Below are 16,022 nucleotides of genomic sequence, written 5' to 3'. Positions count from 1 at the left end.
TTATTATGACTAATAGAGGGCGTCTGCTTTGTGTGTAAAAATTGATTTTCAATTAGAAAAACTGGCACTTCCCCTATGGCCCTCGCCCCAGCTCTCAATCAAGCTGCGTCCGCAATCAGTCTCGGCTCACATCTTGTGTTTTATGAAGTTATAAACAGCGATTGCGGTGCATCGCGATTTTGCGAACCGGAAAGAGGAAAGAATGGCACTATAATTTGTGGCACGTCATTTCGGCGTTAGCGAAGGGGGTGAGAGAGTATCTCGAGCACGCATCTTGAGATTTAAATTCGCGGTGGCGCTCCCTTATGAATAATTCATCGGCAAACATAGCAATATACAGATATCGACGGTGGTGGGACCCACTGATGGGATATTAATTAACTGCGGCTTACACCCGCCACTATTAATCACTTAAAATCGCTTAATGCGTCAACGATTTTCGCCGCGTGATTTTTATTTATTGCGCGAGAGACGAACAAATGCACAAAAGTACTCAAAACAAACTCGAGACTAAATCGTTAATTCGGGCGGACGGCGGATTCGAGGAGGTTTCCACTTCTCGAATTACAAATCGAATCCGAATAAGTGGAGCAGATTTGTAGATTTCGATGCGAATCGATAGAGTTTCGCTAAATTACTATTTTGGCGAGGGCTGGCTCAGGGTTACTTACAACTTCACAGACTTGAAAGATGAATTATTGAGCTGCTCAACTGCGTTGATAACTTATCTGCATGGCCGACTCAGCAGATTCTTCAAGACGTGATACACCTTAGCACGCAAAAAGCCCACATTTCAGCGCAATTTCACGAGAAAATTGTTGCGACATAGTTCAAGTACGGAGTTTCACAGAAAGCGAAAATAATAGACAAAAACCGAAAAAATATGGTTAAACGAATAATACATTACTAAATAAGGGAACGTATTTAAACAATTAAAAAATTGTAACTTTAAGTTCCAAACTAAGCTTTGTTATTTTTTTTTAAATTAGAACAAATTAAAAATATTGGAGTACTTTTTTTGAAAGATATGTTTGTCTATAACTTTTCTATATTTATTCAAGTGTGGAAAAGTTCAATTGCTTCGCTTCGATAAAAAAAATTCTCACGTCTGGAATGGGAAAAATTGACTTTTCCTAGTCGTTTCTCCAAAGGTCAAAACATTTAATTACGTATATTATACAGAATTTATTCCACAATAAAAAAAATATTTTTAAAACGGTTTTCTAGGAAATAATTGTTGGCACATCTCCACATTATAATTTTTTTAAAGAATTTTATTTATTTTAAATTCAAAAAACTGCTAAGGTCTGATTTTAATAATTAAAAATAATTATTCAACGATTAGTTGGTGTGAAACATAAAAACATTAAAAAACAATGAAAACTGAAGAAGTTAACACTATAAGTTTGTAGCTCTAGATTTTTTAAAATATGACTTTAGCGATTTTTTTTTAATTTCTCTAATATTTCATTATATTTTGTTTTTCTTTAATTTAGCAGATTCTATTAGCTTTTGACGGTCCCACATTTTATTAATTAAATATGATAATAATTGATGTATGAAGTTATTGTAATTATTATTATTGTATTGCCATAAACCGGATTAACTTAATAATATGCAACTGTGGCGACATCTGAACGCGCCGACTTCATTTTCCTGCAAATCTGCAGGATTTTTGCAGGAACCACAACTTTATTACATTCAGCGCCACCTGGCACCGATTAATCGAACCCAACTCAGCAGGAAATCGCTCACGGTGGAAATTTTTGAACCACCAGTCTGTCTCAATTTTTATCACTTATATAATTTCTTGACGAAATCGCCGACTTCCCGGATTCCGCATTAATCAGCCACCAATTAAAATAAAAAACCGGTCTTTTCCGCTAACTTTATTTATCAAAAAACGACCTTTATAATTATTTTTTTTTGCAAATCATTTATTCTGTTGCAATTGTTCCTCATCCTCGTACTCTTCTTCGACTTTGGTCAAGTAAGGAAACTGCAACTTGACGTAAAAATCCATGCCTGAGCCGTCAGGACACGCGAATTTATTCGCCAAATCTTCCGAATTTCCCATAATGTTTTCGACGCGGAGAACCGCCGGCAAGTGGCGCTTTTCGAAAACTTGCAACATGAAGTCCAGAATTGTTGTTTTCGTGCAAAATTCTTTGAAAAAAAATTAAACAAGGGCAGGCAATTAATCAAACAATAATTAACCTTGAGCTGTCGCTATGAAGGCGATTTTTTCGCGGGAATATTGCGCCGAAATCCAGGGCAAAATATCCTGGTCTGGTTGAAGATTCAACGAGTCGAAAACTAGGCGAAAAGCCGTGTTATCGACGATTCTTTCGTTCACTGACAACAACCCGTTCAGACTGAAACTGATGTTTCGTCCCTCGAACAGTCTGGGGCTTGAATAGTCCATTAGATTTTTCATGGTTTCGACAAATTCGGAATAAGTGGATTTTGAAAAAGATTTTAATTTGACCCCGTAGGTCATTCCCGTGGGGTCAAAATGCCGGGCTATTTGACGGGCTAAAGAAAAACCAACGCGGGTCATAGTCAAATAATCAGGAAGACCCTGAGGGGCTTTGCGCATCAAGCCCAAAGGAACAGCTAAAAAATTAGACACTAAATAAAATTTGCAAAAAAACTATTACCAATTAACGGATTTGAATAAAATGTTAAGGGCTTGGTGTCCAGAGGGTCCACAAAGTACGAAAATCTGCAAAAAAAAGTCCCAAACCACGTAGTTGTATTTTCCCCCTTACATTGTTTTGGCCGAAATTGGGGTCCCTTGTGTTGAATAAACCCTCTGTTTGAAGTGGACAAGACTATTGATTAAGTTCCCTTGAAAGTTGGAAGTGACGTTCAAGTCCTCGTAATTATCAACAATCGTAGCTTCGTCACACGGAGTGAAAAAAACCAAATTCAAATTGTTACACTTGTTCACAATTGCCGTCCTCGTGTCGTCATCAATCCACTCAGCGGTGAGAAGTTTTTTGCAAAAATGCGTCTTCAAAACACCGAAAATGCCACCGACTTGACCGTTCAACTTCTCCCGGTCTTTGGCCGAACTGTGGACAAGCTGGGACCAAACTTCGGGAAATAATTGTTTGGCCAAGTCCGTACAGAATTTTTCCCGCGTGTTTTTCTCCTTCGGCACGACTGTGTTTATGTACAGGTCGTAGGCGTGGATTGCCAATAGGGCGTTGTTTAATTTCCTAAAAAATGTACAGAGGGTGCGAAAGCAACGGTAAACTCACTTCTTGTCGATTCGCGCAAGCGATGCAAAAATTTGCTTGAAATAATCGCTGAAATAAATCTGAATGGTTGTGTTTTCGGCAATTTGGCGCCCGGTCATTATCTGGAAAAGCCTAATCCAGTCCAAAACCGGGTAATGGAATTTCAGGTCGGATAGCTTGCGCACTTCGTATTGCTTTTGGATGAACTGGCGCAAAATATCGGCTGGTGATGGCAACGACTTAAATTTTTGTTGATTATTATTGAAAATGTTTGGTGCTTAACTCACATCGAGATTGTTTAAAACTTCAAATTCAATATTTTGCCGCGTGGCTACGATTTCCTTAAACAGAACTTCGGGAGTTAAATTTTGGAACGCTGCCAACTCCCGCATCAAAAATTCGATAGAATTGAGATAAGTCCTGTAATTGTGGTGGCAGTCCTGGTACGATTTGTACGTTTCGTTCAGATTTACAAACGAACCGCGAATTAGCCCGATCTGTTTTTTCAAGCATTGGTTTTTCAAGTGTGACAAACCGGACCAGTTATTTGTTCCGGTGCGCAAAAAGCTTTGTTGTGGTAAAGTCAACTGAAATAAAATCGTAAAACGGGGCTAATTTGCATTTCCACCGACTTGGAGAATTAACTTAGAGGTGTGTTTGTCCACGTCTAAGCCGACATCAAACAGTGGCATCGACTGACGTAGAAGCAACTGAGCCACGAGATCGGTTAAATCAACCTCGGCTGAATCATCACCAAAGTGAAACTCTCCGACTTCGTTCAACAAAACTTCAACTACGGCCGATTAATTATTTTTTAACACAAAAGGCGGTTCTTACGTTTGTTCATTCGGGGCCGGTAATTGAAATCGTCCTCGTGTTGGAGACAAGTTTGGTAAAACTGTTTGAAGTCCTTCAAGTATTTGGGGGAGGAATCTATGATCAAAGCCAATTGGTTTGTTAACATTTCACGATCGTGGAACTCGACTGATTCCTCCTCAATTTCGTACATGCGGCCACAAGCAAATTCGTAAAAGTCGTCACAAGGGTCGGCCGAATGGTTCATCATGCTTAGAATTCGCGAAGATGTGGTTTTGCAAATTACGCTTTCGCAAACCGGGTTTGAGGACTTGGTCAAGGCGGAGGGCGTTTTTTGAGGGGTTGGTTCCGTGATTGCTTCTGATTCCATGATCGACACTTCAGTGGTAACATTTCTGAAAAAATTGTAACACGTGCCTTACAACTATTTAATGACTTACTGTGTGAACATTTCTGTAGTAGTTTCGGAAAACGTGTTATCAACTAATTTTGCGGTTTTAGACACGTTTTGTGCAACAGTTGAAACATTTCTGAAAGAAATCGTAACACACGTGACACGTAGTTCCCGACATTTGTTTAATATTTTAATGACTTACTGTCCCGAAATTTCTTCAGTGGTTCCATATTCCAACGTAGTAGTTTCAGAAAATTCCGTTTCTTTGGCTAAATTTTGCGTAACAGTTGAAACGTTTCTGGAAAAAATCGTAACGCGTACCTGGCTCACAACTTTTAATGACTTACTGATTCGAAATTTCGTCAGTGGTTTCATAATCAGAAGTCGTAGTTTCAACAAAACCTTGGCCCTTGGTAACATTTAGTGTAACTTGTGTTGTATCTAATTTTTCTAATTTTGTTACAACTACTGAATCAGTACTTGTAACCACGTTTTCTTCTGTTGTTGCTTCGGGAGTTGTAATAGTTGTTACGCTTTCAAAAATTTTTGTTGTACTTTCCTCCACAGGCCTAGTTATTGGCCACTCTTTATCACGCAGTATCTTTTTTTCCAATTTTTCAGTAGTACTTTCAGGAATCGTATTTACGATTTTATTGACGAAAGTCGTGGTTTCAGCAACGATTAATTTTTCAAAAGTATTGTTCGATTGTTGTGAACGTTTCCGTTCCAAAACTTCGACCTGACTATCCTGAATATTTCATTTAGTTTACACATAAAATATTTATAATTAAATTACCCTCTGATTTGATGTTTCTTTAGGAGTTTTCTCCAAATTATTACGACCATGTCCACTTCCCCAACCAATAGCAGCTAACAGAATTATCAAACAAATGAACAAAAAAATCAAAAGGACACAAATGAATGATTTGTAAGACGTATCTCTTCTTGAAGGTTGGTGGTCATTGTCACCAACACTGTAAGAACCTTTCGTCATTTTGTAACAGTGAAAACTGAAGTTGGACCCAAATAACGACTTTCTTAATCAAATCGGAAGGAAACGCTTTATCCTAACCACCGGTGGCTTATCAACCACAAATTCTTGTCCGATCTTGGGAAATAAAAAAAATACAAAAATTGTTTAATGTTTTATTTTCCCTTGCATGATGTTACAGAAGCTTTAAATCTTTTTAACACTGTTTAATCTAGCAGTGAACGCTATTCTGCAATAAAAATCAAATAAACGCCATAGAAAAAGCCAGACAAGATTAGCATTGTTAATTCCAATAACTATTAAAGAGTACATCTCCTGATAAGATACGCCAGTATCAAACTATTGTCAAGTTCATCTTTCCGTTTCCAATCATATCTCTAGTGTGTAGAAAAATGTTCACGCGGCAAGCCACCAAAGTATTACGCAGTCTGCGCAAAGATAAAACTTGCGTAAGAATCGAAAAACGGAATCATCCGATCACTCGCAACTCTTCAACCAACGTTGTGATAATCGGCGGGGGCGCAATGGGGGCCTCTGCGGCCTACTGGCTCACCCACAAATCACCAGGTACTTGCACCGTCACCGTCGTCGAAAAAGACCCAACGGTACCACAACCCCCCACAATTACCCCCATAAAATTACCACTTCCAGTACGCCAATTGCTCAACAAGCCGCTCAGTTGGAGGAATAAGACAGCAATTTTCAATCCCCGAAAACGTACAAATGTCCCTATTCGGCGCAAAATTCATCCAAAACCTCAAAAACCAATTCGGACCCGAAGCCGATATCGCGTACGCGCCCAACGGCTACCTTATCCTAGCCAGCCCCCAAGGCGCCCCACAACTCGCCCAAAACTTCAAACTGCAGCAAGAACTAGGCGCTACTAACACACTCCTGAGTAAAGACCAGCTCCGGGAGAAGTTCAAGTGGCTGAACGTTGACGATATCGAGTTGGGGTCCATGGGTTGTGAGAAAGAGGGCTGGTTTGATCCCTGGGGGCTGTTGTCCTTATTTAAGAGTGCCGCTGTTAGTAAAGGGGCACAGTTTGTTCATGGAGAAGTCCAAAATTTTGTTTTTACGAACGATAATAGCTTGAAAGGTGTAAAAGTCCGGTTACCGAACCGGGACGAAAAAATATTGGAGTTTGATGCGTGCGTGTTGGCGGCGGGGGCGCAGTCCGGGGCTATTGCCCGGATGGCGGGGATCGGCACGGGGGCGGGGGACTTATCAGTAGCGCTTCCCGTCGAACCTAGGTAATATTTAATCGTCTGGTTTTGGAAAAAAAATCAAATTCAAAAACCACAACCAAGTTATTACGTACTAATTATTTTTTTAAGGAAACGCTACGTTTATCGCTTTGATAGTCAAGGTAAAAATGTTCCTCCGGTGAACTCGCCCCTAATGATCGACTACACGGGGGTGTATTTTCGCAAAGACGGGCCTGTGTTCATCGGGGGGCGCTCGCCTGACTCGGACGAGGAGCCCCAAGCCGATAACTTAGAAGTTGATTTTAGCTACTTTGACAATACGGTGTGGCCACTTTTAGCCGCCCGTATTCCGGCTTTTGAAAGTGTCAAAGTGCAAAGTGCTTGGGGCGGCTTTTACGAATACAATACTTTTGATGCTAATGGTTTTATTGGGCCACACTGTACTTACGATAATTTATTTTTTGCGACTGGATTTAGCGGACACGGTAATTTTTGTATTTTTTCCAATTTTTTTTTAATTGATTTTTTAAAGGGATTCAACAATCGCCAGCTGTTGGTTTAGCGATCGCTGAATTGATTCTGGATGGACGGTTCAAGACAATTGACTTGAAACGAATGGGTTTTGAGCGGTTAATGAAACAACAACCTCTGTATGAAATTGGAATTTATTAAGTTTACGAATTTTATAAAATGAATTCCATGTGTATAATAATGAATGAACAATTTCCGCAAAATAAGACATGTGACGATGATATGAGTGTATATTGTCTTATTTGTTGATTGTTTACAGGTGCTTAAAAACTGTACACGGTCGTCGGCTACGCCTCTGAAATAAATATCTAACTCTTTACAAATATGAAATTTCTCAGCTGCTTACTCTATAAATAAAATAAATAGGACACTGTTAAAAATATTAACAACAAACAATTCATAAAAAGCAAGTAAAGTTCTAGTGATAACAATTTCGATAAGCATCCACTAACGGTCGTCCAACCCCAACTCTACTGGACGCTTCATTAAGTACAGTGGGGGTGTGTGAAAATGACTTAAGCGGCCTTGAGCGCCTTCATGAGACCATCCGTTGACAACGATTTCGGCCTTTCGATCGGCAGACCGAGAGCCCGATCCCAGACCAGTGATGCCAACACACCCAATGCACGGGAAACCCCGAACAAAACAGTGTAATAATTCATTTCTTTAAGTCCGTAATACTGCAAAAGCACGCCGGAGTGGGCGTCCACGTTGGGCCACGGGTTCTTCACCTTGCCCAGCTCGAGCAGGATTGGGGGAACCACCTTGAAGATGTTCGACACCAGCTGCAACAGCAAAAAACCCAACTGTCTTACTGTGACTCTTAAATATCCAAGTTTACAAGTTTGACTATAAAATTCAAATTTCAAAATTTTATACACCCCTGATGCGGTACTATTTTTTGTCGCGGAGCGTGACTTGTTGACTTAGTGGAAATACCATACCTGGAAGAGAGGATCGTTGGGGAGGTGTTTCAAGGCAAATTCTCTCTGGCACGTGTATCTGGGGTCAGTTTTACGCAGAACGGCGTGTCCGTACCCTGGAACAACCTGTCCCGATTTGAGCGTCTTCCAGATGAAGTCCTTGAGCTGTTCTTCGGTGGCTTTATCGCCGATTTGTTGGCGGATTTTTTGCAACCACAGGAGCACCTCTTGGTTGGCTAAACCGTGGAGGGGTCCAGCGAGTCCGTTCATACCGGCAGCAAAAGACAAATAAGGGTCGCTCAAAGCAGACCCCACCAAATGGACAGTGTGGGCCGAAACGTTGCCACCTTCATGATCACTAAAACCTTAATTTCGTATCTCCCGACTTAATTTTTTATTAAATCACCTGTGAATCGTGAGATATAGTCGCATAAGTTCGACAAATTCGGGGTTATCATAACCCAGCATTTGCGTGAAGTTGTAACTCCAGTCTTTGGAAGTGTCTATGGCACCGATCCCAGACCCGTCCTTGAACGTGTTCCGGTAGATAGTGGCCGCAATCACCGGCAATTTCGCGATCAAGTCCATGGAATCCTCGTAAACGTACTAAAAATGCAAATTAAGGCCACCGACACTACCAATAGGGCGAAACCAACCTCCCAATATTTCGACTTGTGGACACCGCTTGAATACGCCTTAGCGAACTTGCTTTCGCTGTTCAGTACAGTGATAGCGGCCGACAACTGGGACATGGGGTGCACATTTGTGGGCAAATTGTTCAACAGTGTGACCACATGTGACGGTAACTCTGCACGTTCGGCCCACTCTTTCGAAATGGCCCTCACCTAGAATACCAACATTACCAAACGAAAACACCAGTCAGGAGGCAAACCTGAGCTTCGGTCGGTACGTCCCCGGTGATCAACAACCAGAAGAGCCCTTCGGGCAAGGGTTCGCTGCCTCCGGGTGCTTTCGGTAACAATTTCTGACATTCGGGGATGGACAGACCTCGGAATCGGATACCTTCGTCCGGGTCGAGAACCGAAGTTTCACACACGAGGCCTTTAATGCCTCTCATACCACCATACATCTGTAAAAGTTGCGCTAGATTTTACAGTTTTGGGGCTTTTGGGGGGTTTACCATATCGACGGTGACTTCCCCGACTTTCTGGTTTCCGTAGTTTTTACGGAAGTTTTTGACACGTTCTTGTTCTTTGGGGATTTTGGCGGCGAGGACCGCTTTGAGATCGGTTGAGGCATCGCTAAGTTGTCGCAAAACCACCGAGATTTGAGGGACGATTTTCTGGAAAAGGTTTTACGATCATTGACCGTTTGCAGGAAACGCCCACATTTCTGGTGGCATTGATAAGATAAAAAATTGCTACTAATACTAATTGTTTTCAAGTATTTATTGTGTTTAGATAAGCAGCGGCGTTATCGATCAAGTGGAACGAAATAAATTGTCTTGGAGCGTTGCAAACATCGAATTCGGGATACATTTAGATCGAAAACATTCGTAAACAGTATCGAACCCAAAATAGAACGGACGTAGGTTACGGACGCACAACCTTTAAGTAGATAACTCTGTTATAAATAAAGCGTGGTTGCAGGAAAACAGGAATACGATTCACGTGGAGATAGATAAACGCCGTGAGGTTAAAAAGCGCCGATAAGTAGCCCCAAAGCCGGCAACGTGATCGCGTTACTGTTCGACTTGTACTGCACCCACAACGCGACAATAAAAACCTGACCTACCGCAGCAGTTTCTTTCAGTTAATGATCAAAGTGTGTTTATTTTTATTAAATGCAATTACGCAAATTGTTTGTTTAGCGGAGAAAAAAGCCAAAAAGAAAGTAAAAGCAATAATGGACTTGGCACTTATTTATATTCAACTGATCTTTGCACGAGGGAGATAACTTTAATCGCCTTTGGATCAATAATTATTCTAATTAATTATACTACAGTTTCAATTCTTATCTGGGCACGGGCGATTCCTCGTGTTTACATAAGCAACCTTGAACGCTATACGGAGATGACCAAAAAACTTTCACCTTGCGTGAACTTATACAATAGCTGTTGCATAACACGGAAAAAATCCATTCGAAATTTCCGCTGGCACCACTGACACAGTTCACGCCTTTTGGTGTGGCAGCAGTGCAATTTTCTGAGACAAAAAAGTTGTTTCAAGTTGTAAATAACCATTTATTAACTAGGATTAATTTAATCAGTGTTCACAGTTTACCCAAGCTGTTACCAAGTCATCGTAAAAATATTAAACTGTGACACATTTCCACCACCTGGCAGATTCCAGTTCAATCAAAAGAGCAGAAATAAGTCCAGAAAAATTATAACAAATAATTTCTATGGGAACAACAAACATAATTCTTATTTTTATGCAAATATTTTAGAAAAAAGTAGAATGAATGAATTCACAGAAACAAAGAGAACGATAAATTTAAGAAAATATGGACAGTACACCCATAAAAAAATAGTGCAAAGCCTAGAAATTTATTGAAACTCAATTATTACAGTTCAAGATGAATTTGCAGCCTTGTTCAAAAGAGAACACCTTGCGTTAATTTTGGCAACCGCCTGTATATACTTTATACATTCGCACAAATCAAATATTTTCCCAACTCTGTATACCCACGCATTGTTTTCGTCCCAGAAAAATTCCTAGATTCGTGTCATAACTAATTTAAAGGCGCCAATGTCATGTGATAAGAAAGGAGATTCCACACGAAACTAGACCAAATTTTAAGTAATTGTGGTTACGTAACACGAAAGATAAAAAACATCCTTTTAATACTTTATTCCACCCGCGTCACATAAGCTGATAAGAGTGAATCATTTATCGAGACAATTTTTCGTACTTTAGTCAAAAAAGCTTGAAACAATTGTACTTGAGCTATTGTTTTAAAACAGAGTAATTAGGTTGATAAGGTTGTATAGTAATGAGTGTTTTACATGTACTAATATGCATTTTAATCAAAGTCGCGGCGACGTGTCGAATATGATTTTTGGGAGGTCCCCTAATTAACAAGCGCGGGAAAAACAACACGGTGACAATAAACCCGTCACGGAGAGGTCGACCTTAAAGCTACAATTTCTAACAATCGACAAATTGTTGTTTCGTGTCGTTTTTAAAGGACATTGTTTAATTTTTTTATGAGCAACACGCGTGACAACTTAAAGATCTACCTAATCCTGATTGAAAAATCCCTAAGTTCGACCTGGGCCACTTGTTTACTCGTCTCGAGTTTTAATTAGGCATAAAGGTATTAGCCTTAATACCAACCTGTTTTTCTTCTTACGTAACTCCCGTACGAGCATTTCTACGTCTACAAAACTCGAAAAAATCAATTCACGTGTTTGGTGTCGTCTTTCCCACCAAAAAAAACCCACCAAAGTGACTCGGGGATCTCCGGGGTCATAAGGACATCACAAGACAATGTCACACAATTATGTTATTTATGGGGGCCATAAAATCTAATAAAACGTTCAAAAAGACAACGAAACTAAATTCGGGGGGACGTCCGAAGACAAATGAAGCATTTTTGAGAAACCAGGTCGTGACAGGCTTACCTGACTTTCGGCCAATTTTGTTGCTGTAAAACGGAACAGTGCCATTGTTAATGTTTTCCACCCGAAAAACTTAGCGAATTTTTACTCAAACACCACACCAAAAACGTGCTTATGTCACCGGCAGCGGCGTCGGCTAGTGATCATCGGAAAAATGCAAGATTTGGTATACGGTGGACGTTGACATGCGCACAAGACAGCCAAGGACGGATTTTCCTACAGGGGACATCCTAAAGTTCACACGTGGGGCCCCTATCGCACCCGGAACTTATGCAACCAGTTATACAAACGCCAAAGTGCAAAGATCATAGTCGGCCCGTCTGGCCCATGACTACACCGTAAAATAAACGCTTCAAAGCAAATTGTTCGTTTGATTTCAATTTGGCCCGAAAAAGTGGTGAAACTTGGCATTTCTCTGAAAGAATTTGTGTCAATTTTCGTGCCAAACCGAGCGGAACACCAATTAAATTCCTTGCCCATTTAATGATGCAAAAAGTTCCGTTACGCCACTGCTTTGGGGGCCAAATCCCACCTGCGTCTCCCTTCGTATCTCTCTCTTCCCCTTGTGTTAGAACAGGACGGCCTGTTCAATTTCAACCAGCTGGTGGTGAGTCAGTCGCTCGCCATTTAACCCGGATCAGTGACCTTTTCTGTCAAAGTAAGTGCTTTTAACCCCCTTTCGTGGCACTAAATCGGGCCCCCAGATGCGCCGCCCCCAGTCGTGTGACACCTTCGTGGTGTTGCCGCCCCTAACACAGCACGGGGTCGTCTTCGGCAAAAACTCAGACCGGCCTCAAGGAGAGGTCCAGGAAGTGGTTTACGTGCCCGCGACCCAATCCTCGGAACCTGTCAAAGTAAGCCCCCTTAACTGTCTTTCGTGAAATGACTGTGTTTTAGTGCACTTACATCGAAGTCGAGTCGGCTGGGGCCACCAAAGCGGTCATCCTTAGCAAGCCGGGGTGGATGTGGGGCGCCGAAATGGGGGCAAACCAGTGTGGGGTGGTGATCGGGAACGAGGCGGTCTGGACGGGCGACAATGAGGGGGACCACGACCCCACAGTCAAAAGACTGCTAGGCATGGATTTGGTTCGGTAAGAATTGAGTTTGACAGGTGTCACTCCAATTCAGCCTACTGCGTTTTTAGACTAGGGCTGGAGAGAGGGGCCACTGCGGGCGAAGCCCTGGACGTTATAACACAATTATTAGAAAAATACGGGCAAGGGGGGCCTTGCTCTCATAACGACCCTAATTTTACCTATCATAATTCGTTTCTAATAGCTGATCCTAAGACGGCCTGGGTGCTCGAAACTTCGGGGAAGCACTGGGCCGCTGTTGAAGTCACAAGTGAGCAAATTGTTTATTACAAACAAGTTTAATGCACGACTTTTAAGCTATCTTTATTATTAAAGAACCAAAATGTACGCAAATTACAAAAAAAAAATTGCGCTTGCTCAAAGTTGATTTTTGTGTGTTTCAAGGTGGGTATAGAAATATATCAAACGTGTTGACCATTACCACAAAAATAGATAAAAAGTCTGAAGGGCTAGAAGAGTACGCTAGATCCAAAGGTTTATGGAATGGAGAGGTTCGTTGGGTGCGATTTTGCCGAATTTCTCTTACTGGGGCATTTTCAGGGCGAATTTAATTTTTGTGAGGCCTTCAGTGGCGAAAAAAAGCCCGGCGATGCCCGATATTTAGCCGGCGAGAAACTACTAGCGCAGCACACAAGTTCGAATAATTTCAAAGAGACCGATATGTTTGCAATTCTAAGAGACAAAAATTCGGAGATTTGCAGACGCTGTGACGCCCCTTTCCCGACGCAAGGCAGCCAGGTCTCAGTTTTGAGTTCCTCGCGTCCTAGCGTGCACTGGTTCACCGCCACCCCCGATCCTTCCGTTTCCGTTTACAAACCGTTTATTTTTTCCCCAAATGCGGTCATTTCCAACCATACGAAATGTCCAGAAAGCGACAAAACAGCCCCACATACCCTCTACTCGCTCCATTCCCAGGCGGTGAAAAGGGGCAGCGACGTTCAGACTTTGCTGAGGAACATGGAGGCTGACTGTGTGAAGGAGTTGGAGGCGGTTTTGGAGAATGTCGGTGATGATCTCTCCGAATTCGACGAATTGCTCAAGGATTGCGTCGAGACCGAAGTGAAGTTTTACCGTTAGGTTTTATATGCACGTTTTATTGGAGTAGCTTTGATATAGTCGCTTGATGCGTTATCAGGAATGTAACGGACATTTCTGCTATTTTGTAGCCAAATAATCGTTGTGATGTGCTTAGATGTGGCAATTTCAGAGGTTGTGGTCTCTTTGCATGCTTCATCGAGGTTTTTTTGTGATATGTTTCGTTCGAGAACAGTGACGTTTTTAGGTATTATTTTATTTTTTTATTACATATTTAAACAATTATACACATAACTACTCAAGATATGTTACATCATGTATTGATTGAGCATTGTTTGCACATTCCATAAATAAAGTGAGCAAGATCAAGATGCGTTTTATTTACAAACCCTCAATCAAGTAGCCAACTGTCCATTACCAATTTTTTCAATTTTCACAAATAAAATTAAACTAACTTCCGTGCCCAAGATACGCACGTTAAAACTGCAAAATTGCCATAGATTTGTCTTATCCTGATTCGAATTTAACTTTTAATGGTTCCAAAATTGTAATAAGTTATTATTCCAAACGGAAAAACATAGTAGGCATATTAAATATTGAACCCAAATCATAGTGGCCCCTGCTCAATTCAAACGTCAAGATGCTTCGCATTAAACCGCTCCAAGTAATTTCCAAGCGTTTCGCTTGCGAATTAAAGTCAATCCTTGCCGCCAAGATCCCCAAAGAGCAGGAGCGCATCAAAGCCTTCCGTAAGGCCCATGGCAAGACCAAAATCGGCGAAGTTACCGTCAACATGGTAAGCCTCCCTGTCACCCCTCCCTCCTAACACCTCCCCTAGGCATACGGCGGCATGCGGGGCATCAAGGGCCTCATCTGCGAGACCTCGGTCCTGGACCCCCATGAAGGCATCCGTTTCCGGGGCCTCTCCATCCCCGAGTGCCAGGAGAAGCTCCCGAAGGCCGAGTGTGGCGAACAGCCGTTGCCTGAAGGCTTGTTCTGGTTGCTCCTCACCGGGGAAGTCCCCACAAGTGAGCAAGTCAAGTCCCTGTCGGAGGAGTGGGCCAGTCGCTCCGAATTGCCGGCACACGTGTGCAAATTCCTGAAACAGGTCCCCAAGGAAGTGCACCCTATGGCGCAGCTCTCGGCCGCTTGCTCGATTTGCAACACTGAGAGTATTTTCAAAAAGTCGTACGCCTCGGTTCCCAAGGGGAAGTACTGGGAGAGCATCTACGAGGATTGCATGAATTTGATTGCGAAGCTTACGCCCATCGCCGCGCTGATTTACAAGCACACGTTCAAAGGCACGGACGAGATAGGGACCATTGATTCGGACAAGGACTGGAGTCTGAATTTTTGCAGAATGCTGGGGTTTGACAACGAGGAGTTTGTCGAGTTGATGCGCTTGTATTTGACTATACACAGGTTACACTTTGCTCAGTTTGTAGTACAAATAAAGAGGCACAGATAATTTTGTAGCGACCATGAAGGGGGCAATGTCTCGGCTCACACCGTGCATTTGGTGGGGTCCGCCCTTAGCGACCCCTACTTGTCTTATGCCGCCGGTATGAATGGTTTGGCTGGACCATTGCACGGTCTGGCAAACCAAGAAGTACTGCAGTGGCTACGCAATTTGCAAAAAGAAGTAGGGAAAGACCCCACTCATGACAAAATCAAAGAATTCATTTGGAAAACTCTGAAATCGGGTCGGGTGGTTCCCGGCTATGGCCACGCCGTGCTGCGCATCACCGATCCCAGGTTCACCGTTCAGAAGCAATTCGCTGAGAAGTATCTCCCCGATGACCCGTTGTTCAAAATTGTGTCGTTGGTGTTCGAGGTGGTTCCCCCGATTTTGAAGGAGTTGGGGAAAGTACAGAACCCGTGGCCCAATGTTGATGCCCACTCCGGTGTCCTCTTGCAAGTAATTCCCCCAAAACTTGACTTACTCGTTTTTTAATTGTTTGGCTTTAGTATTACGGCATGACTGAAATGACCTATTACACCGTGTTGTTTGCGGTGTCTCGTGCCCTGGGTGTGTTGGCTTGCACGGTGTGGGACCGCGCTCTCGGCCTGCCCATTGAACGGCCCAAGTCCATCTCCACCGAACGTCTCATTAAAGAAGTCACGGGTGGCGACGACAAAAAAGGGAAGAAAGGGAAAAAATGTGACTAAATCTTTTGTTTCAAATAAAACTTCAAAACCGTG

At 42.2% G+C, this 16,022-nt stretch overlaps 5 protein-coding genes across 5 annotated transcripts; 3 read left to right on the top strand and 2 right to left on the bottom strand.

The window, feature by feature from the left end:
• Positions 1-1,874: 1,874 nt before the first annotated feature.
• On the bottom strand, positions 1,875-5,552 carry LOC100141837 (neprilysin-11). The gene is made up of 12 exons (XM_008195808.3): positions 5,252-5,552; positions 4,803-5,203; positions 4,658-4,753; positions 4,502-4,591; positions 4,083-4,456; positions 3,878-4,038; positions 3,533-3,832; positions 3,267-3,484; positions 2,772-3,224; positions 2,661-2,725; positions 2,218-2,616; positions 1,875-2,166 (listed from the first exon to the last, which is right to left on the bottom strand). The coding sequence occupies exons 1-12, from the start codon at positions 5,447-5,449 to the stop codon at positions 1,934-1,936; spliced, it is 2,988 nt and encodes a 995-aa protein (XP_008194030.3). The 5' UTR covers positions 5,450-5,552; the 3' UTR covers positions 1,875-1,933.
• A 199-nt stretch (positions 5,553-5,751) lies between these two features.
• Positions 5,752-7,406, top strand: LOC658583 (FAD-dependent oxidoreductase domain-containing protein 1). The gene is made up of 4 exons (XM_964959.4): positions 5,752-6,051; positions 6,098-6,699; positions 6,784-7,139; positions 7,187-7,406. Exons 1-4 carry the CDS (start codon positions 5,839-5,841, stop codon positions 7,324-7,326), a joined length of 1,311 nt encoding a protein of 436 aa, XP_970052.1. The 5' UTR covers positions 5,752-5,838; the 3' UTR covers positions 7,327-7,406.
• LOC658667 (probable citrate synthase 2, mitochondrial) lies at positions 7,302-11,867 on the bottom strand. The gene is made up of 7 exons (XM_965031.5): positions 11,695-11,867; positions 9,250-9,411; positions 9,001-9,198; positions 8,765-8,953; positions 8,515-8,714; positions 8,130-8,466; positions 7,302-7,970 (listed from the first exon to the last, which is right to left on the bottom strand). The coding sequence occupies exons 1-7, from the start codon at positions 11,737-11,739 to the stop codon at positions 7,701-7,703; spliced, it is 1,401 nt and encodes a 466-aa protein (XP_970124.1). The 5' UTR covers positions 11,740-11,867; the 3' UTR covers positions 7,302-7,700.
• Positions 11,868-12,032: 165 nt separating this feature from the next.
• On the top strand, positions 12,033-14,189 carry LOC103313197 (uncharacterized protein). Its single transcript, XM_008195814.3, has 6 exons — positions 12,033-12,349; positions 12,396-12,545; positions 12,589-12,782; positions 12,836-13,035; positions 13,170-13,276; positions 13,326-14,189. The coding sequence occupies exons 2-6, from the start codon at positions 12,396-12,398 to the stop codon at positions 13,860-13,862; spliced, it is 1,188 nt and encodes a 395-aa protein (XP_008194036.1). The 5' UTR covers positions 12,033-12,349; the 3' UTR covers positions 13,863-14,189.
• A 204-nt stretch (positions 14,190-14,393) lies between these two features.
• LOC103313196 (probable citrate synthase 2, mitochondrial) lies at positions 14,394-16,020 on the top strand. The gene is made up of 4 exons (XM_008195813.3): positions 14,394-14,616; positions 14,659-15,242; positions 15,297-15,738; positions 15,789-16,020. Exons 1-4 carry the CDS (start codon positions 14,461-14,463, stop codon positions 15,987-15,989), a joined length of 1,383 nt encoding a protein of 460 aa, XP_008194035.1. The 5' UTR covers positions 14,394-14,460; the 3' UTR covers positions 15,990-16,020.
• The last annotated feature ends 2 nt before the right edge of the window (positions 16,021-16,022 follow it).

This window comes from Tribolium castaneum, chromosome 5 (assembly GCF_031307605.1).
Source record: "Tribolium castaneum strain GA2 chromosome 5, icTriCast1.1, whole genome shotgun sequence".
Classification (NCBI taxonomy): domain Eukaryota; kingdom Metazoa; phylum Arthropoda; class Insecta; order Coleoptera; family Tenebrionidae; genus Tribolium; species Tribolium castaneum.
The sequence above is the reverse complement of the archived record's forward strand: the minus strand, read 5'-3'. Positions and strand labels throughout refer to the sequence as shown.